The following is a 21,042-nucleotide window of genomic DNA, read 5'->3' on the forward strand; positions in this document are numbered from 1 at the left end:
TTTAGGTGTTCTAAAGGCTAAAAGAGAAAAGCGTGACCTTGGTTTGGAATTCACTGCGTTTATTTGTAAAATGTTATCACCTTGGGTGATGGTGCCACACTGCTTGAAGCAAAAAGCAGCAGTGTTTTTATGTAGTTAACAGTTCAGCAAACCACCTATTAAAATCTAAAGAGGTACATCTCGAAAGTGCATAATGCACCTGACCAGTAAAGTCATGGACTACTTTATGATTAACTAGGTGACCATGTCTACTGTTGAGAAACAAATCGGGAGCCTAATATGCAACACACTGCAGCACATAGCTCTATGATACAGATGTGCGTCGTAACCAAGAGTACCCTCTGATTTATACAAACTCAAACTCCAAGAAGATGAACATGTATCATAGCACTGTGAGTGTTTTATATAATTTCTAAACTACAATACAGGCTGATATTTTTACTTTTAAAACAAACCAGAGAAAAGAAAGAAAAGAAAAATATAACTCCCAAAGAAGGTTCCATAATGGTGACAATCTTTAACTTGCATTCTCTCCCTCACTCTCTATACAGTATATGTACACACATTTTTTTAATCATTAAAGTACAGGTAAAGAAAAAAAAAAAAAAGAATTTTAGCCGTAAGGGAATAGAACAGATAAATACATAACATTTTACCTTCCTTAGAAAATTAAAGTAAAAACATTCCCACACACACATTGCTCACTATGACAGCTAGATCATTGGAACCCAGGCTGATTTTCAAGGCGCCATTCAAATTATTACAAGTCAACAGTAAATGCGAAATTATATATATTTTTAAAAAGAAAATAGCAACAGAGGTTTAAAGCACAAAAAGAGGACGGGCTCTGCTCATCAGGGGGGTTTTCTATGATAAGTGATGGTTTTTCAGTTCAGGTCGAATCAGACCTCAGGCCTTTGTCACAAAACCAGCATTGGGGAGGCCAGTGCTGTCGCATCTAGGAGTTAGTCCTTTCACAGAGTTCTTCAGTCAGTCCACTTTGACCACGCTGTAGATCTTATTTACAAACCAGAAGCAGGCGAAGAAGCCAATTGTACCTGAGAATAAAAGACAGGTTAGAATGAACAAAGTGTTATACAGAGACCATCTGTAGACAATGGTGCAATTGTAATAGTAACTTAAATATAATAAATAATAAATAGTTACCCGCCTCTATAACTACAATTCTTGCATCATTCATCATGAATAAAATACAAAGTCAGTGAAAGACAACAATATTTTTAGAAGATTTTAGCAAATGCAAAAATGCATACAAGACAGCCAGTTGGTGTCACTGCCCAACAAATTTCATCCACTAAAAGGTAGAAAATAAGAGATTTTCAGTATTGGGTCTGCAATTTCCAATGCAAAACCAGCATCAGTGCTTAATTTTGTCAACGAAAGAGCATATTTGCATGAGCTCTGAAATGCTGATAAGGCAGACTGGTAAAAATCCCACATCAACTGGGTATAAAAGTCCTATCTGACTACTCAATGAGGGCCACGCAGTCCAATCCCGAATTAAGCAGAGATCAAAGTTGGGATGAGGTGAAAGCCAGACAAGAAAATAAAAAGTTTTTAAAAAGGGATATAGTAGGGATTAGCATTATTTGGATCAAAACTGGAAGTAAGGAGGGAAACTGTTTTTCCCCTTGAATCCTTGGATTACTTCTTGGTGATAATCTTGACATCTTATCCCCTTGGGACTTACAGCTCTGCCTTAAAACATTGTCAAACAGTGTTGCAGTGACAAGCAAAGCTGCAGTCTTACTTTTATCTGACCGACTGACAGTATAACACCAGAAAACTATGTCATCATTCGACACATGGCGAGCCGGATATCTTTAGGCAGCCAACAGACTAGGCGTGTATTTCCTGGTTATCTAGTATTTAATATGTTCCTCTTTCTACACACACTCTTACTTTGATTTCAGTTAAAGCGCAAGAAAATTTGATGACATCAAAGACTTACTACTATATCAACATACGTCAATCTTTATGTGAAGTCTTAAAAATGTTCTATTTATCTTAGCAGTGTGATCATGGGTTCGGTACATAAATTGTGTAAACCCTAAATAGAACTAGACAAGCCCAGAGTAGAGAAAACTATATTAACAAAGAAGGTCAGTGAGTGTGGACAAATGTATCACAATCCATGACAATGCATGAATGTGGTCTTGATCTGCATAACAAAAGAACAAAAATAAAAGAAACCCCCTGAGAAAAGTGGGCTCCATCTTGTCAAACTGGAAAACCATAGAGACAAAAACTGACCCAAATAAATCTGCAAAACTAGATCTGACCAAGAGGGACTCCTCCCAGTCTCTGATTTTCATTACACTTCAGAGAGACTAAAAATAAAATTATTCTGATTGGGCCATTGCAAATAACTGTTATTTAACAGGATTTAACACTGTGCTTCTCTACAGCCAGTAACAATAAAAGGAAAGAAGCCGACACTCAATATATGACAAGTAAACCAAGGTTGCACAGTAGTAGTACAGCTGCCTGGAATAAATATTATATGAACAGGATGTTGAATCCTCCTTTTACAGGTGACTGATGCAAATTGTAATCTCTGACCCAGAGAACAAACATTGAACTTCGCATGTATAAATGACACACCTCTTTCCACCAAAGACGTGCGATTAGCTCTCAGAGCTTTTTCATTCGTCAGAAATAAAGATCAGATAAGCTTTTTTTTTTTTTTTTTTTAGAAAAAGGATGTTCAGTGCAATTAACATATGTGCAGCAGTATCTAAACTCTCTCTGTAATTAAGTCCTGAATACAAGCTGCAGTGTGATAAGACTTTGTATTGAGGTTACTGAGACTTAAATTAGTCCAAGATTTATTGTCGATGCACCCATAGAATTATAAAATCCCATGTCATCTAGCTGAGTTATCCTCTTCACAAATTCATGTGTCCACACTGTCCACCCGGGAAAATGACAACAATATCCTATCAGCCTTTTACAGCCAGTAGTAGTTTTTCCTGACAATTTGGATATGACAAAAGGCTGTATTTCTGCAAGTTAAGCTAAAGCATTTTAACAGGGTGCAAGTGCTTAAAGTAATTAACCCACTGACATAGAGGAATCTAATGAACCAAGTCAAGATATTGTGTTCGTTTTTCAAGTCTCAGTTAAACATTGTAAACAACTGTTTTCCCCTTCAGTGGCCATAGTATTTGGAGCATTATGCGAGCCCTTTATTTTAAAATCATCTATATGCCAAGGTAACTAGATACTAACAGTAGCTCCTAAAAGAGCTCATTTTCAAAAAGTAAAGACCACACCTGTGAAGAGGAAGAAGATCAGGACCATAATCATCGTGTATCCAAAGTAGAGTATAGTACTGGCCATTCCAATGATTTGCAGCTTTGAGAAGAAGTAGTGTACAGCATAGATAAACAGATAGACTGCTGTAAAGCCGCTGGTCAGGAAGGATCGCCACCACCAGTGGTAGTCCTTAACACATAGGACAAAGAATGACTTGTTAGAATTCAGTAATAATGTAATAATGACACGTCAACTAAAGTCAGAACCTGGGGGACACACAAAATTCAGGTACCTCAGCACAAAGGTGGAAGTAGCAGAGCAGAATTGTTGCCTCAGAGCAGGTGATGAGCAGAATGATGAAAACCAGGAACAGGAATCCAAACATGTAGTACATCTGATGAGACCTGAAACAAACACAACATATTAATGAATATATGGAAAATTGTGGCACAAAAGCAAAATCCGGAGAGAGAATTCCTGTTTTTGTACCAAATGCTGTTGAGAATGAAGAAAAGCTGAATGAAGATGCAGCCAAAGGGGAGGATGCCACCCATCACTATACCAGGGATGGGTTTGGTGAAGAAGGACTGCTCAGGTATTTGACGGGGGATTTGGTTTGTTCGCACTGGTTGCTCAATTGCCTGCACAGAAGCAAATTGACACATTTAGTTACCAATCAGTTTTAACTGATTGCATAAGAATAATTAAGCAGGTTAACTCACTGGTTTCTTGAATCCAAAGTAGGCACCAACAAAGGTGAGGGGTACAGAGATTCCAAACCACAGGGCCAAAATGGCAACCAGAGTACCAAAGGGGATTGCAGCTGAGGAGCCCTCCCCCCATAGGATCAGATTCATCAAGAAGAAGTCTGCAAATACAATTCTAGGGAGGGGAAGTGGACAAAGATACACATGAGAGGAATAATAGCAGTTCACAAGGTAAATAAAAGGAGATTAACCGCAACACTCAAGGACAGAGCTGAAGTGCGACTGAGACTAATGAGTAGCAGATAAACAAATAAGAGTAAACATACCCTGGGCACAAGAGTGCAGTTAGCAATACGTTTGTCTTCCACTTTTCACCTCCGAAAGCTGAAAAGAAAAGAAAAAAGAATGAGAATTTCATGGTAAGAATCACAAAGTTTTGTTATCCTGTATATATGGACTCTAATGATTGAAAGTCATCACTGGACTCTTACTTTTGTAAAGACGTGCTGACACATAACCAGCAGGTGTACCCAGGAGAACCCAGAGTACCACTGCACAAGTCATGAGAGCCCCTCTGTTGGCCGGTGACAGGAAACCCAGACAGGCGAGGACTACAGTAAACAAACATTCATCAGTGCAGTCATCCATACGTAGAATCACAATTGTAATTGAAATGCAAAAGTATCAGAAAACTTCACTTCTATCAGCTGCCCCATTACTTTAGACTCTACAATCCAACTTTGGCTTGACAGAGTCTTTGTTATGATTATTATTGCTGGATGCTTAAAGGTAAATATATGTTGATGGGGTCTTTGTTAAGGATATTTAGGGTGAAATGTGAAATAGTCCTTACAGAGAGTAATGAAAGTCATGATGAAGATCTGCGTTCCCTGTCCAAGGAAAACAGACAGCAACATCCCTTTCCTAGGGGGACGGAAAACATCCCCATGCACCTGCTTCCAACCAGATTCCTCCTGTGCATCCTCCTGGGAAGGTCAATATGCAAAAATATACAATTAATTAGGTATTTGATACTTCATTTAAATGAACTTAAATGATAAAAAGCTTAAGATTTACCAACTACTAAATACTGAAAAAAAAAGTGAAAGAGGTAAAGATTAAGAAGGTTTTTACCAAAAGCTTTAAAATGAGGTGTAGAAGGAAAAAAAGCGCAGTAAATTCTAAATTATTTGCCTATTTCTTTAAACCTGCATTTTATAGAAGTTTTAACGTACAGTTCCCACACCACATTTTATATTTTGGTCGAATGTTTCTGCAATGACACACACCCAGCACCCTAAATGTTTTGTTTAAAACAGATCTCGACAAGCTTACATATAGAGTAGATTTTTCCTTGGTCGATGGAACCTTTATCAAGTCTCCCTGTGAAATGTAACAAAATATTTATAATTCTGGATTTATCTTATTAGACTGAGTGGTAGCTTACGTTTCAGAATTAATTATTAGCCATATAACTTTGATGAAGATGATTTGTAGGCACCGTGTTACTACTAGCCATAAGATTTCAGAGTCTAATGCTCGTCACTTAAATGTTTTAGATAAAATGTAAATATTTCATTATGAACTAGAACCACAACCATTAAGTAACCTTATAAATGCTAATAAAATTGTGGAGTAGAATATACACAACAGCGCACAGACACCAAGATAGAAACAAAGCTGCTCCTTAGAGCAGGCTGTTGCCTTAGAAAGACAAAGTTTTCATTGATATTGCTAAAGTTTCATTCTCACTTAATATAGTTTACTTTTTACTTTAAAACAAGAACTGATTATAGTTAAATTACCTAATAAAATAACATCTGGTCTCTTTGAGGTTAATACTAACAACTGCAGCTCACATATATGCTGCACCAATAAGACAGAGACTTTAGTGTCTTTACCTGGTCCACCTGGTTGTATCTGGCAATGTCCTTGTGCAGAGTTCTCAGCATGATCATGGCAACCATTCCAGACAGGAACAGCACAATGACCAAGGAGTTCATGATACTGGAAAAACAACAAGATATACCCCACGTTAGCAAACAGGCATCACGAGCAGGAGAGTCTGAGAGAAATATTTTTGGGTAAACAATGTAAAACACATCTTCAGACCTAAACCACTGGATGTTGGTGTGAGGCATGGAGACCAGGATGTAGTCCCACCTAGATGCCCATTTGATAGTATTGTCTTCCTGTTGGGGGGAAATTAAATCACAATTTTAGTTTTCTTTTTTTCCCCCCACTCATAGTTGCAAAGAAATCTGTATATATTAGTTACATGTAATCAGTATTAAAGTTAGGAGGCCTACCTCAAATGTCACAGCGTAGGTGTAAATAATTGACACATCACCATTAAACTCTGCAGGGACCTCCATTGGGTTGCCTCCATCACAATTTAGGTTTTTCTCATCTGTATGTTTGATACTGTTGTGTACAAAACAAAACAGCATCATGTCAGATTAATACTGAATGTCATTCATGACATAGTGTGGTTGGTTTTGTTGTCATTCAGCTGCAACGTCAATGTAGACTAGCTCAAAATTCGGTGCTATCACATCTACTACAAACGCAGCTTTACCTCTTTGGCTCCAGAGTTGCAGCAACCAGTCGAGCTCCTGTCCATCCCTCTTGTTTGCCGCTGTGGTACTTGATCTTGATGTCCACATGATTGAAGACGTAAAATGTGTTCTTCTTGTTGAACTCAGACTGAAATAAATAGGATTATAAATATGATTATGATCATAACTGCAAATGTATCAAATTAATTATTTTTTATTAATATTAAATATAAATGTAATTTTCTTAAATTAACAATTACAAAGACGAACGCACGGAGTGACAGGGTTCATACACCTTTTTCAGGGTCAAATTCAAGCACTTTTTATAAACCTTCAAGGTCCCTTTTCAAGCTTTTCCAGCACATCACATAGTTCAATTCAACATAAGACTTTAAGAATGCACAAGCATCTACTTAAAATCTATTGAATTTATCATCTGTGATATTATTATGTACAATCCCAATGTATTTTGTATCTCCCTTAAATAAACAGGCAGCCTTAAAGTATGAAATATTCGTATGCAAATACACATATAAATGTGTGTACTGTCTCAGTGGCTGATTGTGCCCCACAGGCCTCAGTGTGAGCTTGAAGACATTTATAATGTTTAAGTAGTTTAATGTGTAGGTGCTGACGATAAACACATTTTGAATGAAAGCCGGGGAACTTTGGTAGCACAGAAACAAGTGGCTATTCTTTGTGACCATATGGATCGGTCCCTCATTTTACCATTATTTCAAATACTCAAAAAAGCTGGTGTCCAGGGTATAATTGGCCGTTTTTGACTACTTTTGATTTGGCCTCTATATTTCACCTTTAAAAACTGTTTATCTTGCCAATCTGTTATTTTCTCATTTTGACAAACTGCATCAGCACAATTTATATAAATTCAGACAAAATTTAAAATACAAGTAGAAAGTGATATTTTTGACTGTAAAAACCACACACATGTTTAACGAATGATTTTCATAACTTGAAATGCAAATAGAAATTGTACATTTTTAAAAATACGCACAAGTTTTGCAAACAACAAAGTTATATGGTACTATTTACCTAAAAATGCAGCCAAGGCTCAGACGTTTTTTATATAACCATTTAAAACTATTTACAGAACAATCAGTTGTTCTGCATCAAATAAGAAGGCACAAAAATTATTTATGCAGCTCCAAAAAAAGTTTGTGTCACTATAACACAGATGAGAACAGCACAGGGATAAACCTGCAGGTCTGACAGCAGGTGTGTCACTCAGCGTTTACACTGCAATCTGCCTTTGGTGGCTTTTTTGCAGCAACTGTGAAATTCACTAGTAGAACTGACACACAAAACAATGACTACACTACACACTAACTACACAAGACAACACACTAACTTGAGACTCCAAACACTGTAAACGTCACAAATTTCTCATGTATCAAAACTCTCTCGCTCTCTCTCTTTCGCTCACTCCTAAAACTTCCCCCTCTTCCCAAACAACCAGATGCCACATGTTGCCATATAATTTTTTTGATTGGTCGACATGGTACATTTTTCCACCAATAGGAGTGTTTTTTCTTTTCTCACTCACAAGCAAAGCGTGTTTGCTTGCGCTCTCCTTAGAAAACACAGTTTTTACCGTTTCTTCCCAGAGTAAACGCCACTGTTTTATTAAAAACAAAAAACATCGGTTTTACGTGGCCTATCAACACAATTTAAAAACTGGTATATAGTTTGAAGTCCGCATGTTTGACCCAAGTTGAAATGGAGACTCTGGGTCCGTCAACCCCAGAGGGTTAATCAGAAAGCCTTAAGTTGGCTAGTTATGTATCAGGCTAATGTTTAAAGCTTTCATTCGAGTAAATTAACTAATATCACTGCTAAGTAATGTTAGCTAAGTTCACAGCATTTTATATAATAGTGCTGCCATACTGCATCACACTCAGTATATTTAAATCATTTCTCCAGCGAGTTTGATAGGACTCACCTATCATGCGACTGGAGAGCGCAAACTCCGCTCTTGTCGTTTTCCATCAAACACATTAAAACAGCAACCTACAGTATGTTAGCGCACTCATCCCCGACTGGCCGAGGGAGGGGCGGGGTTACACGTTGAAACAGACAGAGGCGCAAGGCAGCCCAGGCGGGGAAATTTTGCTTTTACATTTTGCGACTCATTTCATTTCTCTATCTGATAAGAAAACTATTCAATCAGATAGTTGTTTGTGGTGCTTAAAAGTACAGTTACACTTTCAAGTACTTTTAAGCACCACATCTGAAATTCAAGCACTTTTCAAACCTTGAAAAGACAACATTAGAATTCAAGTATTTCAAGCACCCATACGAACCCTGGAGTGATCCGCGGTAACTTGCTAACGGAGATTTGCCGCATTAATGTCATTTTAACAAGATTAACCCTGACAGCACTAATTTACACACATACACACTCCAATGGACGCAAGCAACTTAGGGTTCAGTATCTTGCCTAAGGATACTTTGACATGTAAACTGGTGCCAAATAACAATACCTAACCTAATACTCATAGGATGTCATTCTTTCTCTCTGTTACAAGTCCTGCTAATCAAACAGAGCTGGTTAGTCTTCTTTTGTGGAAGGTGAATAAAGGTCAAGACAACTTCTCTGATAAGTGCTGAGTGAAACAAGTCTTTTCTTACTTAAATATTCAGTCAACCAGAACAGCATCTGAGTCCCTTTTGTCTTTTGTCAGCGGCTTTTTTTTTGTTTCCTGATTAAAACAACACAATAACTAAATAAAAACTAATGCACAAGGACAAAAACTATGTTGAAATGTATTGACACAAAAACAAAATAGTAGTAGTACAACTACTCAACTGCTACAACTGCTCAATGTTTCTCATGAAAATGCAACAAAATGGCAACACTTGGGAGAAGAGTAGATATATGGACACATGTTGCATTCAATGTCAAGGAAAACAAGACATTTTGTAAACCATGTGGTGCAACTCACCAGTAAAAACACAAACTTTTAAACTTTATTATTTAGCCAAATGAATAAATTTTAGATTTAGTCTATTATAATCTTATGATATTTAACCAACTAAAACTAGACTCAAACTAAAAGAATGACAAAAACAAAATAAATTTTTAGTCAAAAGTCTGTGACTAAAACTAAATCAACACTTGCTGTCAAAATGAGCACCTTACCGCCCATTCGTGTTGCCAGTAAGTCTGAGTGAAGCTCAAATCAATGAAGTGGCTGATTGACAGAAGGTAAGATAGACTGGGTGTTGTGTGTGTTACATTATAAATGTTCTGTCACACCTTTGCTTACATTCCTTTACTGATAATAACCATAATTTACATTCCTTCTTGTTTTTGTCCAGTGATATGTTCTGTATCCACATCACAATTATTTAAAGCCAGAAACTCACATTGATCACACATGCATCCTTAGCCCTGCCATCTCCTGCAACAAGGCAGCCAATGGGGAAACCTGGATTGCAGTACTTCTGACCATCTTCCACATCATAGCACCAAGTAACTGGCATGTTGTCAATGATCCTGTAAAAGAAAAAAGAAGAAAGAAAGAAAAAAGAAGAAAAAAATGGGGTTAACTTCAACCTTGATGCATACAGTTTATTAACATTTTCATCCATTGTACAAGCAAGTACTGCAAAACACAAAGCATACACAAAAAAGAAAGCGTGGTACTACAGTGTGGTACTACTACTAACCAGTGGTGCTGATAGTTCAGCTGCATTCCCATTTTAATAAAGTCCAGTTTAGCTATATCATCCTTATTTCCTTGCTTGTAGGTTTTTGTGGAGCACACCAGCTTGCATTTAAAACCTTTATTAAATTTAAACTGGGGAAAAAAAAAAGAAGATCAGGGTCATGTTACATCAACAGGATATAGTAAACAAACAAGAGTTAATTCACACTGTTCCTGATAACACCCACCTTGTATGGTGAAGACTCAATTCGTTCACCAAACAGTACCTGTCCAAGGTTCTCAGAAGGCCTTAATTCTTTGACATCTTTGCAAAAGTCAAACCTTTAACGAAGTTTCAGATTGTCACACACATAGAAAGGATCACAATGAGACAAAAAAGGCCAGTCAAATGCAATTATGAGAAAAAAAAACATTAAATGCTACTTACACGTCATACTCATAAGGCAGAACTGATTCCACTGAGTCTAGGCGATTGACAAACAGCTGAATATCTGTCTGTTAAAAAAAAGAAATAAACACTTGTGGATTGGTAATTCTATAGCACCTTTCTACTGAATTTGAGCACTCAAAGCGCTTTCTATAACAAGTCTCATTTATCCAATCATACACATGCACCATACGCACTTAATCTATGCCTATGCCACACACACCAACTGATGCATCGAGGAGAACTCAGAGTCCAGTTTCTAGACCAAGGATACTCTGATATGCAGAGTAGAGGAGCTGGGGAATCCATAGCCACCCTTCTTTAATTCCTTTTCTTTATTTAAATTTAACAAAGCTGCCTTACAAGCCAATTTGTGAGCAAAAAACAACCAAAGTCCTTGTTATGAGTGCTGAATAGTTAGGCAGTTAATACATGCATGGTTTTTAATAAATATGTACCAATTTGTGGTACATGACAAAGCATTTGTGGGAGAAAAAAAACTGTCTTAATGTAATGTGTTGGACCAATACTGGGTGTCAGAACAGGTTAAAAGCCACTTATTATTGATTGTAAAAGAATCTGGACTCTACTGGAGGACGTCAATCTTCTATAAAGTTTTTCCATTCAGTAATACCCGAAGCCTTGTAATCCCTATGGATATTGGCACTGTTATTCTAACAAAACTACAAGTTGAAGGCGTTCAAACCACATGTATGTACATGTATGTATTGATTTACACTCACCCTTCCTTAACACACTAGTTGCCCGAAATTGCGCTTGTAAAATGCCTGTAAATGCATAACAGAGCCACCAGCCCCCTCTGACTAAGAGGGTCAAACGTTCAGGTACTTCCTGTAATTCAGGTGTATAACGGCTTTTATTTCATCGCAACTGGACATCGTCAGGTTATCATTCAGTAATTGAACCAGCCCGATTGTGCTAAGTCTCATGCTAGACTGGTAAAAACAGTAATTCCAGTCAGAAAGAATTTTATTTAGTTGGCACTAGCAGTCAGCGCAAATAAAAAAAAAACAATTAACAATGCGCCAGAATATTTGCCTACGCTCCTGTTCCAGGCAATAGCCGAGGCCTAGGAGAGGGCTGTCCAACTAGCATGAGTAGGTAAGATTAGGAGACTGATATAGAAAACGCTAAATACCAATTCATCATCACATTTACTACGTTACATAACAATTTGAGTCGTAGGAATCAACCATACCTGGCAGTCTTCACCAGCTTTGGATTCTTCATCACAAAAACTCACTGGGGCTAAACCCGGAAGATAGAACGCCGAGAATGAACGGATATATAGGGCTAACAAACAAACAAGCGCAAAACTAAAATGTATCCGCATCCTCATTTTATTGCGGACACGGTTCTTCGAAGATTTTGTTTGCTACTTGGGGTTTCTTCTTCGAAAGAAACGTAACGGCTGCTAGCAACGACGAGCTATATGCTAGGTCCCTGGCTTGCAGAAACAGCAACTGAGCTGAACGGTCTGGAACAACCAGCACGGCGCTGACGTCCACCTCTGTCAAGCTATGCGGAAGTCACAAGACGTATACCGGATGTTAAAATATTTTACCCTCAAAATAAATGTATATAATAATTAAGCTGTTACCTCTAAAGATTTAAAGAATTAATAACTGGTGTATATATGCCAGTGGTATGTTTTAGGTTACTTTATTTTGAATAAAAACAAATTAAAAGTACAATTCCATACGTTAATGCGCTTTTTATGCTTTTAATTTAACAGGAGAAAATCGGAAGTCAATGACACCGTGGAATTAAGACTGACGTTGCTTATTGATAACTCATAGCAGTCCTTGTTTTCAATCAAGCATTCGTAAAAGTTGGAAAATGACATACTATAATCCATAATGTAAGCTATAAGAGAACCAACAGCAAGAGAAAATGCGTTTGAAACAATACCGAGAAAGCAAAGGTTCATTTTAAATGTAAAGTATAAATAACTGCAAGCTAAACCCGGAACGGGCAAATGCATTCTACAGGGTGGGCCATTTATATGGATACATACATATACACCGTAATAAAATGGGAATGGTTGGTGATATTAAAGTCCTGTTTGTGGCACATTAGTATATGTGAGGGGGCAAACTCCTCAAGATGGGTGGTGGCCATTTAGAAGTTGGCCATTTTGGATACAACTTTTGTTTTTTCAGTAGGAAGAGGGCCATGTGACACATCAAACTTATTGGTAATGTCACAAGAAAAACAATGGTGTTTAGTTTCAATGTAACTTTATTCTTTCATGAGTTATTTACAAATTTATCTTTGTTCACAGCCATTGACATGTCGAAGAGGTTAACACGTGAGGAGCGGATCGAAATTGTGTTGATATCTGGTGAACGCAGTAACCGGGTCATTTCAATGCAAGACACCCTACAAGACCACCCATCTCCCATGCTACAGTTAGCAAACTGCGTGCTAAGTTTCGTGAAACTGGTTCAGTGTTGGATTTGCCAAAATGTGGACGCAAGAAAACTGTCACTAATGAAGAAACATCAGTGGCTGTCCTAGCTTCATTCAGCAAGAGCCCACAGTGTAGCACTCGCCGCATGTCACTGGAGAGTGGCATTAGTCGAACATCCCTTCGGCAGATATTAGCTACTCACAAATGGCACCCTTACAAACTCCAGCTACTGCAGCATCTCAACGAGGATGACCCAGATCGGCGCACAGAATTTGCAGAATGGACAAAACAAATTGGAACAGGGCCCTCAGTTCACGCAGAAGATTTCGTTCAGTGATCAGGCAAACTTTTATGTGAATGGTGAAGTTAACAAACAAAACCACCGCTATTGGTCTGACACTAACCCACATTGGATGGATCCCTCCAAGACTGTTGGAACAACAAAAGTGAGCGGTTTGGTGTGGTATATGGGGTACAACGATAGTGGGTCCATTCTTCATCAATGGAAACCTCAAGGCCACTGGATATCTGAAATTGCTACATGATGATGTGTTTCCCGCTTTATGCACTGAAGCTGGCACGTTCCCTGAGTTTTTCCAGCAAGATGGTGCACCACCACATTATGGGTGCCAGGTCCGAGCTTTCCTAGATGAACAGTTTCCTGGAAAGTGGATTGGTCTCCCGATCTGACCCCCTTAGACTTTTATCTTTGGGGTCATCTGAAGGCAATTGTCTATGGTGTGAAGATACGAGATGTGCAGCACCTGAAACTACGGATACTGGATGCCTGTGCTGGCATTTCTCCTGCGGTGTTGCTATCAGTGTGTGAAGAGTGGGAGAAGAGGGTTGCATTGACAATGCAACACAATGGGCAGCACATTGAACACATTTTATAAGTGGTCAGAAACTTGTAAATAACTCATGAAAGAATAAAGTTACGTTGAAACCAAGCACACCATTGTTTTTCTTGTGACATTACCAATAGGTTTGATGTGTCACATGGCCCTCTTCCTATTGAAAAAACAAAAGTTGTATCCAAGATGGCCGACTTCTAAATGGCCACCACCCATCTTGAGGAGTTTGCCCCCTCACATATACTAATGTGCCACAAACAGGACTTTAATATCACCAACCATTCCCATTTTATTACAGTGTATCCATATAAATGGCCCACCCTGTACTGCATTGGTTTTATGAAAGCTTCGCTATTCAGTTCATAGCTGAACTGAAGAAACATTAGGATGAGAGGTGAAACATTTTAACAAACTTAAAACATTCCTCCTTTTTTAAGCTCTTAATGCTGTTCAAGTCCCCTATTAAAAAGGGCACTGTAACTGCAACTTTATTGAACATAAACATTCTTTATAGTTAGAAAACAATATGGAAGCATTTGCTTTTTAAACACATAAAATTTTAATGTTTCTACCAAGCAAGCATCTATACACTGAAAAAAAGGGACTGGCCATCTCTTGGATTTATGTAAGCATCTTGCATGTATTTAACACAATTGCCTCATGTTTTAAAGATAAATGTAACTATATAGTGTAAAAACTACATGATATGCAGAAAGGGTGTATTAAATTGTTCATATCATGTTCAGGTGAAGTAAGTCAATAAGATAGCAACGTTAAATCTCGTGAAACCACGCGTGATTTCATCTCGCGGGCTTTGGATCGTGGTTTAAAAAATGCATCCATCTCAGTCAAGTCGAGCAGCCAACTCTACGTTTTTTGGTATGTCTTGATTTTTTGAATTAATGTTTACCATATTTCAGCCAAATGTAGTTAAACGTCTAGAGTGCCGCCATGTAACATGCTAAAAAAGAGCCGTTAGCTTATTTGCTGTTTTATCTGTTGTCAAAGAATTGGCGCTTTTTCATTTGAATTTGTCTTTGGCACAAGAGCCGTAATATCACATTAAACCTAATTACGAGGCACTCACAACATAATTTGGTTTTCTGTGTGAATAGATTTGCCAACTGACTCTTCAGTTACATTGTGTATTTACTGCACCGTGGTGTTAGTGAGATTTTGGACATTGAACAGCTTTAGCTAATATCATCAGTGGCATTATGCTAGCTTACATCCCTACCCTTCCTGCCCTCACCTGCTGTCCTTTTGTTTTTGTTTTTTTTTTGCTGCACATTGAGAGATTACCTCTATTCTGCATTTCACCAGGAGTCAGCTGATGGATTGTGGGTTCAAGGTGTTATGGTAAGAAAGTATATTCTATTTTCGCTTAAGGTTTCTGTAACTTAATTATAATAGGTTTTTTATAATTATTAGGTGCATGCATACTCAAATAGACCACCCTATTAATACAACTGAGAAATCCAAAATCTGCCATAGGTTTAACCTGTATGTATTGTCAGAAAGGTGATTACTGGACTCACATTAATGCACACTTGAACTAAAATGAGGTTGTAACTTGTGGGTTCTTGGGTTGCAAATCAGAAACAAACATCTTTGGATTTTTTTAATCCCATAAGATCTGGAAACACAGTTTTTATTCAACAAAACATTACTGATTAACCAAGCACAGTGCCTGCTGTTATTTCAAAATAATTTTATGTCATTTTAGATGAAATGCAGCATTCCAGTGCATCCCAACCTTGCCTTTACAGTCAAGGTTTCTGACGGAGCTGAGTTTCTCTCTGACAGTCTGCTGAAAGTGTTTGGGGGAACAGGGCACAAAGCTAAAGGATGTAGCTGCCATGATGACAGTAAGAACTTTAAAATTCTTTAACTACAAAGTGTATATGTATTGCATTAGGTCAGTAAAAGATTTTTATGCTGCATCCATTGAAACAGTCAACTATTACCCGTGAGTACTGATTCCACCGAAAGGATGCCATAATTTTCGTTATGCATTTACTGGCCCACTGAGAAAAATTTATCTTTTTAAAAAAATAAATGTTCTGGAAACTATATATCCATAAAGTTGATGTCAAACAGGAACTTTTGATATTTCTTTGTAGATGCTGGTGTTGCATGTTGACTGGTTTAAGTTTTTGTCTGGGATCATTTTCTTCTGTGCTACTGAAAAGTTCACAAATCTCTGTTTTCTTTGTTATAATACTTTAGGATGACATTAATGCTCGAAGGGAGTCTCATCAAAGTGCTCCGCATCTGTGTGAAAGACAATTGCAACATCTTGGTGCAGGAGTTCATGGTGAGTGTTTTATGAGTAGATTGTGGCTTTGCAACATTTAAAAATGCATTTAGTTATCCACTTGATCCTCATTGGACTGGTTAGGACCAGTAGTCCTCTTTAATAATTTGAAGTTCACATGAGGCCTGGTAGCGAACTCGGCCGCCCCCCCTTGAGGCCCCACCCCCTTATATTAGGGGTCACATCAGTGTGAAAAAACTTTAAATTTGTCATTCTAGTGAACAAAGGAAAATCCCACCAATATTTACATTAGGTTTTGTTTGAAAAAAAAAAAGACCAACAGCTAACCAAATTGTGGGGCTGAAAGTCTAAATTCTAACATCTTCTGAGTGACATAACCTGGATTTCTGATGGGCCGGTGTCTTTCTAACAAAAACTAATGTAAAGCATTTGAAATTATTATGTTTTTCACTCTGTCTTAGAAACTCTGTTAGACCATGAATGGCAGCATGGCAGGCAACTCTTTGGCTATAGCTATTTACTATGTTGCTTGCATTGGTTTAAATTACTCTAACATTAGAACTGGTAGATTCAAAAGAGATGAGTTTAAAAAGGAATCTTAAAGAAATGTTTTGTGTTTAACCAGGACTTGACTGAGGCCACTGCACAGATTGAGAAAACCACAATGAACATCTGTCTCCAGAGGATGCACCAGGCAATGACTTTTCTGATGTTGGCATCATCATCGAGGGTATAGTAGTTCTTCAAGATCTGGATAACGTGACCTTTGCAGTAGCCATGCTGTTTGGACCTTTTTTATTCCTTCAATATGAGTTACCCATCACAACTCTGCTACACTTTTGAGGTGATTCAAAGGGTGGTAATGGAGTTGGATGCAACTCAGCTCTCAAGAAAAACTCACAACTAAGACAAAACTGCTCCTGCAAGGAAAGCTCACTGTTATGCATGCAAGCTGATCAGCTCTAGGTGAGAGGACATTTAAATCTCACACTTGTTCTGCTGCATTTTTGAAGCTCAATTCCAGGAACAGATCGCAGGGTTCATTTTTATATACTCTGCAACTGCCATGAGGACGAGCCGTTTTTCTTGTTGTTGTTTGTTTTTCCTTTTGCTCTGTACAGCATTTTGGCAGCATTTTTAAATTTCTCTTTGTATTTTTTCTTTCTTTTACTAGTGAAGAGATGTAGCATGAACAGTTATGCAGTCTAAATATCCCATATGGGTCGTGTGAAATGGTATTTTCAGCTTCATTCAGTTGAAGTAAAGAACGTTGAATATTTCTAAGTGTGCTGTTTTGAACCAAGATGTCACAGTATGATCAGTGCTGTAATTTTTGACAGTCACTGTATCAATGTTATTTTTGCATCTCTTGAATAAAGGTTTTGACCTGCAAGTGCTAATTTCTTTAGTTATTGATGGTAAAATGGGTAATGTTAATAGGAAGGTGTTTGCCAATTCAGTAACCTAATTTAATGTTAATGGAAACTAACATTACCTCAAATTGTTTAGTTATAATTGTTGTTTAACTGAATCTTGACGTCAGAGGCCTTAAATAGAATGTTTTGATTTGTTCTTTCCCAACATTTTTCAAAAGAAACAGTCTAATTTCTTTGCTGTGATTGATTCCAGAGAACACGGAAGAACTGACATTATTTAACTGTTGATTTATGTAGATTCAGTGGAGGAGTAATGTCAGTTTAATTCTTTACCTACTGTCAATGCAGTGAAATTAGACATTTTGTTTTGAAAGGTTACTGGTGGATGCCAGCAACCATCTTGGAAGAGAACAATACAATCTGTTATAAGGCCTCCATTTGAAAATTGTGTATTTGATACTAGAATATAATAGCAAAATGTAATTTGAAGATAACATGTAGCATTTAAGTGACCAAGTAGTATTGGGTAAAAGTTATTGAATGGTGTTGGGATAAAGTGAGAAAATTGTGAAGGATTAAAATATTTCAAGAGCTCAAATTACTTCATCAAAACATGTTTAAGTCACATTTTATCAACACAAATTGCACAGGTTTATTGATCATGAATAAATTGTGTTAATTTAACTCAATTGTTTAAGTTGCTGCCAAAGCAAAACATCTGTGTGCAACAAATGTCCACCATTGAATTAAGTAAATCCAACAACATATTTTTTTCAGTGTAAAAACATGAACATTTATTGTTACTCATGGTTTTTCTTGCCAATCGGTTGCAGCAGATGGCTGCACCTCCCTGAGCTGGCTCTGCTGGTTCCACTGGCTCTGTTGGTTCTGCTGGTTCTGCTTTCCTGCTGAAAGGGAATTCGTCCTTGTGATTGTTGAAATATGCTTGCTCATAGTATGTTATTGGATTGTTGGGGTTTTCTCAAAAAATGTAGGATCTTAAGGAACCTTAAGTATAAAGCACCTTGAGGTGACTGTTCTTCCCAATTGGCACATTCTAAACAGGGATAAGTTAATATGGGACTGACTGAATTATCTGCAGTTTTGTAATTCAATTTGATTTAAATAACTTGTATGAGACAACATCTTTTAATTCAACATCCTTTTTTTTAACAATTTAATTTTACATACAAAAGATAGTATATTCAAGAAAAACCTAGTGCATTATAAAATGGGAATAGTCGCCAATTACAATACAACTACAATTATTTTGTCTACACAGCCATCATCAGTCTGTCCTGTGTGTCTGGTTCCACTCAGCCACGAAGCAGGACACTCCCAGACAAACTCTTTCAACTGCTGCCTTCAGGCAGGCGCTACAGTGTTGTTTACCAAAACCAGCTACCACAGAAACAGTTTATTCCCCAGGCTGTCACTCTGATGAACACTGTGAAATGACCCACTGTTATATCATTCAGGTCATATAAACATATGCAGTTTTGCACTCATTGTTTGTATAGTTTCTTAAGACCTATCTATTATATACCACTGTTTTGGTGTGCTCATACATGTTGTGTATCACTGTCACATGTGTTTTTGCCCCTCCTGATAGTCCTTACACATTGTTATTGAAAATTTGTACACTTCTCCATTCCTCAGGCATCCCATGATTAAAAAAATCCACTGCTCTCTCTCTTAGACATCTCTATACCTACACAGATATATCAATTCAACCAGCTGGCTTTCTAATGATTAAGAAAATTACTAATACCCTTAAATGTAGCTTATCATTATATTATAAAATTTGCTTGCCAACTATTAACTCATGTGTTCATAATGATATTTTAATTTTTTTTTTAAATTTAAATAGTGCCAAATCACAACAGTCACCACAAGGTGAAACAGAAAGAAACTCCAGGCAGAACCAGGCTCTGGCAGAACCAGGCCCAGGGAGGGGCAGCCACATGCTGTGACCAGTTGTGGAAGAGAGTGGAAGAGAGTCATATTTTAAAAATAAACTAATGATTCAGTGCATAGTTTAAAAATAACTAATGGTTAAAAGCCTTCAGTTAATCCAAAATGCTGTAGCAAGAGTACTGACAGGAAGTAGAAAGAGAGAGCATGTTTCTCCAGTATTGGCTTCCCTTCATTGGCTTCCTGTTAAATCCAGAATTTAATTCCAAATCCTGCTCCTCACAAACAAGGTATTAAATAATCAGGCCCCATCTTATCTTAATGACCTTGTAGTACCATATCACCCTATTAGAGCACTTCACTCTCGCACTGCAGGCCTACTTGTTGTTCCTAGAGTATTTAAAAGTAGAATGGGAGGCAGAGCCTTCAGTTTTCAGGCTCCTCTTCTGTGGAACTAGCTTCCAGTTTGGATTCGGGAGACAGACACTATCTCTACTTTTAAGATTAGGCTTAAAACTTTCCTTTTTGCTAAAGCACATAGTTAGGGCTGGACCAGGTGACCCTGAATCCTCCCTTAGTTGTGCTGCAATAGAGGGACAATATGGTGCTATGAGGTCTTTAAGATAAGATGGGGCCTGATGAGTCAAGACCTTGTATGTAAGGAGAAGGATTTCAAATTGGATTCTGGATTTAACAGAGCCAGTGAAGAGAAGCTCATATAGGATAAATATGGTTTCTGTTTCTAGTGCCTATTAGCACTGTTGCTACAGCATTCTTGATCAACTGAAGGCTCTTTAGGGAGGTTTTAGACTTGATAATAACAAATTACAATTGTCCAGCCTAGAAGTGATAAATGTCCATTTTTTCAGCAACACTCTGAGACGGGATGTTTCTAATTGTATGGCCTATAGTGTAATCATCAGTTTTATCTAAATTTAGAAGCAGTAAACTAGTGGTCATCCCAGCTTTTATGTCTTTATGACATTCCAGCAGTTTAACTAATTGTTGCTGTTCATCAGGCTTCAAGGATAAATAAAGTGAAGATTAAACTGCATTACAGTGAAAGTGTATGCAATGCATTCTAATAAGGAAAGCAAGGAAATGTAATTAGAATTGGTCCATATGTAACCTTAGTGTGCAAAGAAGATTCCACATTTACATTTAAAAATCGGGATCTATTAGATAGATATGATTACAATCACTTCAGTGCAGTTCCTTTAATACCTACAGCACTGACTAATCTCTGTAGTAAAATATTATATTCAAGAGTTACAAATATTGCACTGAGTTCTAGCAGGATAAGCAAAGAGACTAGTCTAGTGTCAGAGGCCATAAGAAGATCATTTGTAACCTAATACGGTTTATGTACTATGACGAATTCTGACTGAACTGCTCAAATTATGCAATATATATTTTTAAGTGCGAGTAGTTTTGAACATGTAGAATGACATGGCATTGTAGAATATGGAGTAATGCTTCTGGACTCTAGGCGGCAGCATCACAATTGGGGTCAACTGGTCTACGGG

At 37.5% G+C, this 21,042-nt stretch overlaps 1 protein-coding gene and 1 long non-coding RNA gene across 3 annotated transcripts; one reads left to right on the forward strand and one right to left on the reverse strand.

Annotated features, from left to right (window-relative positions):
• Window positions 1-42: 42 nt before the first annotated feature.
• On the reverse strand, window positions 43-12,198 carry tm9sf5 (transmembrane 9 superfamily protein member 5). Of its 2 annotated transcripts, XM_085427765.1 has the most exons (18): window positions 11,880-12,198; window positions 10,661-10,728; window positions 10,461-10,554; window positions 10,235-10,365; window positions 9,932-10,061; window positions 6,565-6,692; window positions 6,296-6,410; window positions 6,099-6,178; window positions 5,888-5,993; window positions 5,322-5,369; window positions 4,840-4,972; window positions 4,478-4,597; window positions 4,313-4,370; window positions 4,002-4,161; window positions 3,769-3,920; window positions 3,572-3,683; window positions 3,297-3,468; window positions 43-1,058 (listed from the first exon to the last, which is right to left on the reverse strand). In XM_085427765.1, exons 1-18 carry the CDS (start codon window positions 12,018-12,020, stop codon window positions 991-993), a joined length of 2,016 nt encoding a protein of 671 aa, XP_085283891.1. In that variant the 5' UTR covers window positions 12,021-12,198; the 3' UTR covers window positions 43-990. The 2 variants fall into 2 exon arrangements, with proteins under 2 accessions (XP_085283891.1, XP_085283900.1); XM_085427774.1 differs by lacking the exon at window positions 5,322-5,369.
• Window positions 12,199-14,551: 2,353 nt separating this feature from the next.
• On the forward strand, window positions 14,552-17,606 carry LOC146677905 (uncharacterized). The gene is made up of 4 exons (XR_014907673.1): window positions 14,552-15,307; window positions 15,675-15,816; window positions 16,178-16,265; window positions 16,852-17,606. It is a non-coding gene; the product is annotated as an uncharacterized LOC146677905 (long non-coding RNA).
• The last annotated feature ends 3,436 nt before the right edge of the window (window positions 17,607-21,042 follow it).

The sequence above is a fragment of the Rhamphochromis longiceps genome, linkage group LG2 (assembly GCF_057381845.1).
Source record: "Rhamphochromis longiceps isolate RC_006_pf linkage group LG2, R_longiceps_female_GT1.1, whole genome shotgun sequence".
Classification (NCBI taxonomy): domain Eukaryota; kingdom Metazoa; phylum Chordata; class Actinopteri; order Cichliformes; family Cichlidae; genus Rhamphochromis; species Rhamphochromis longiceps.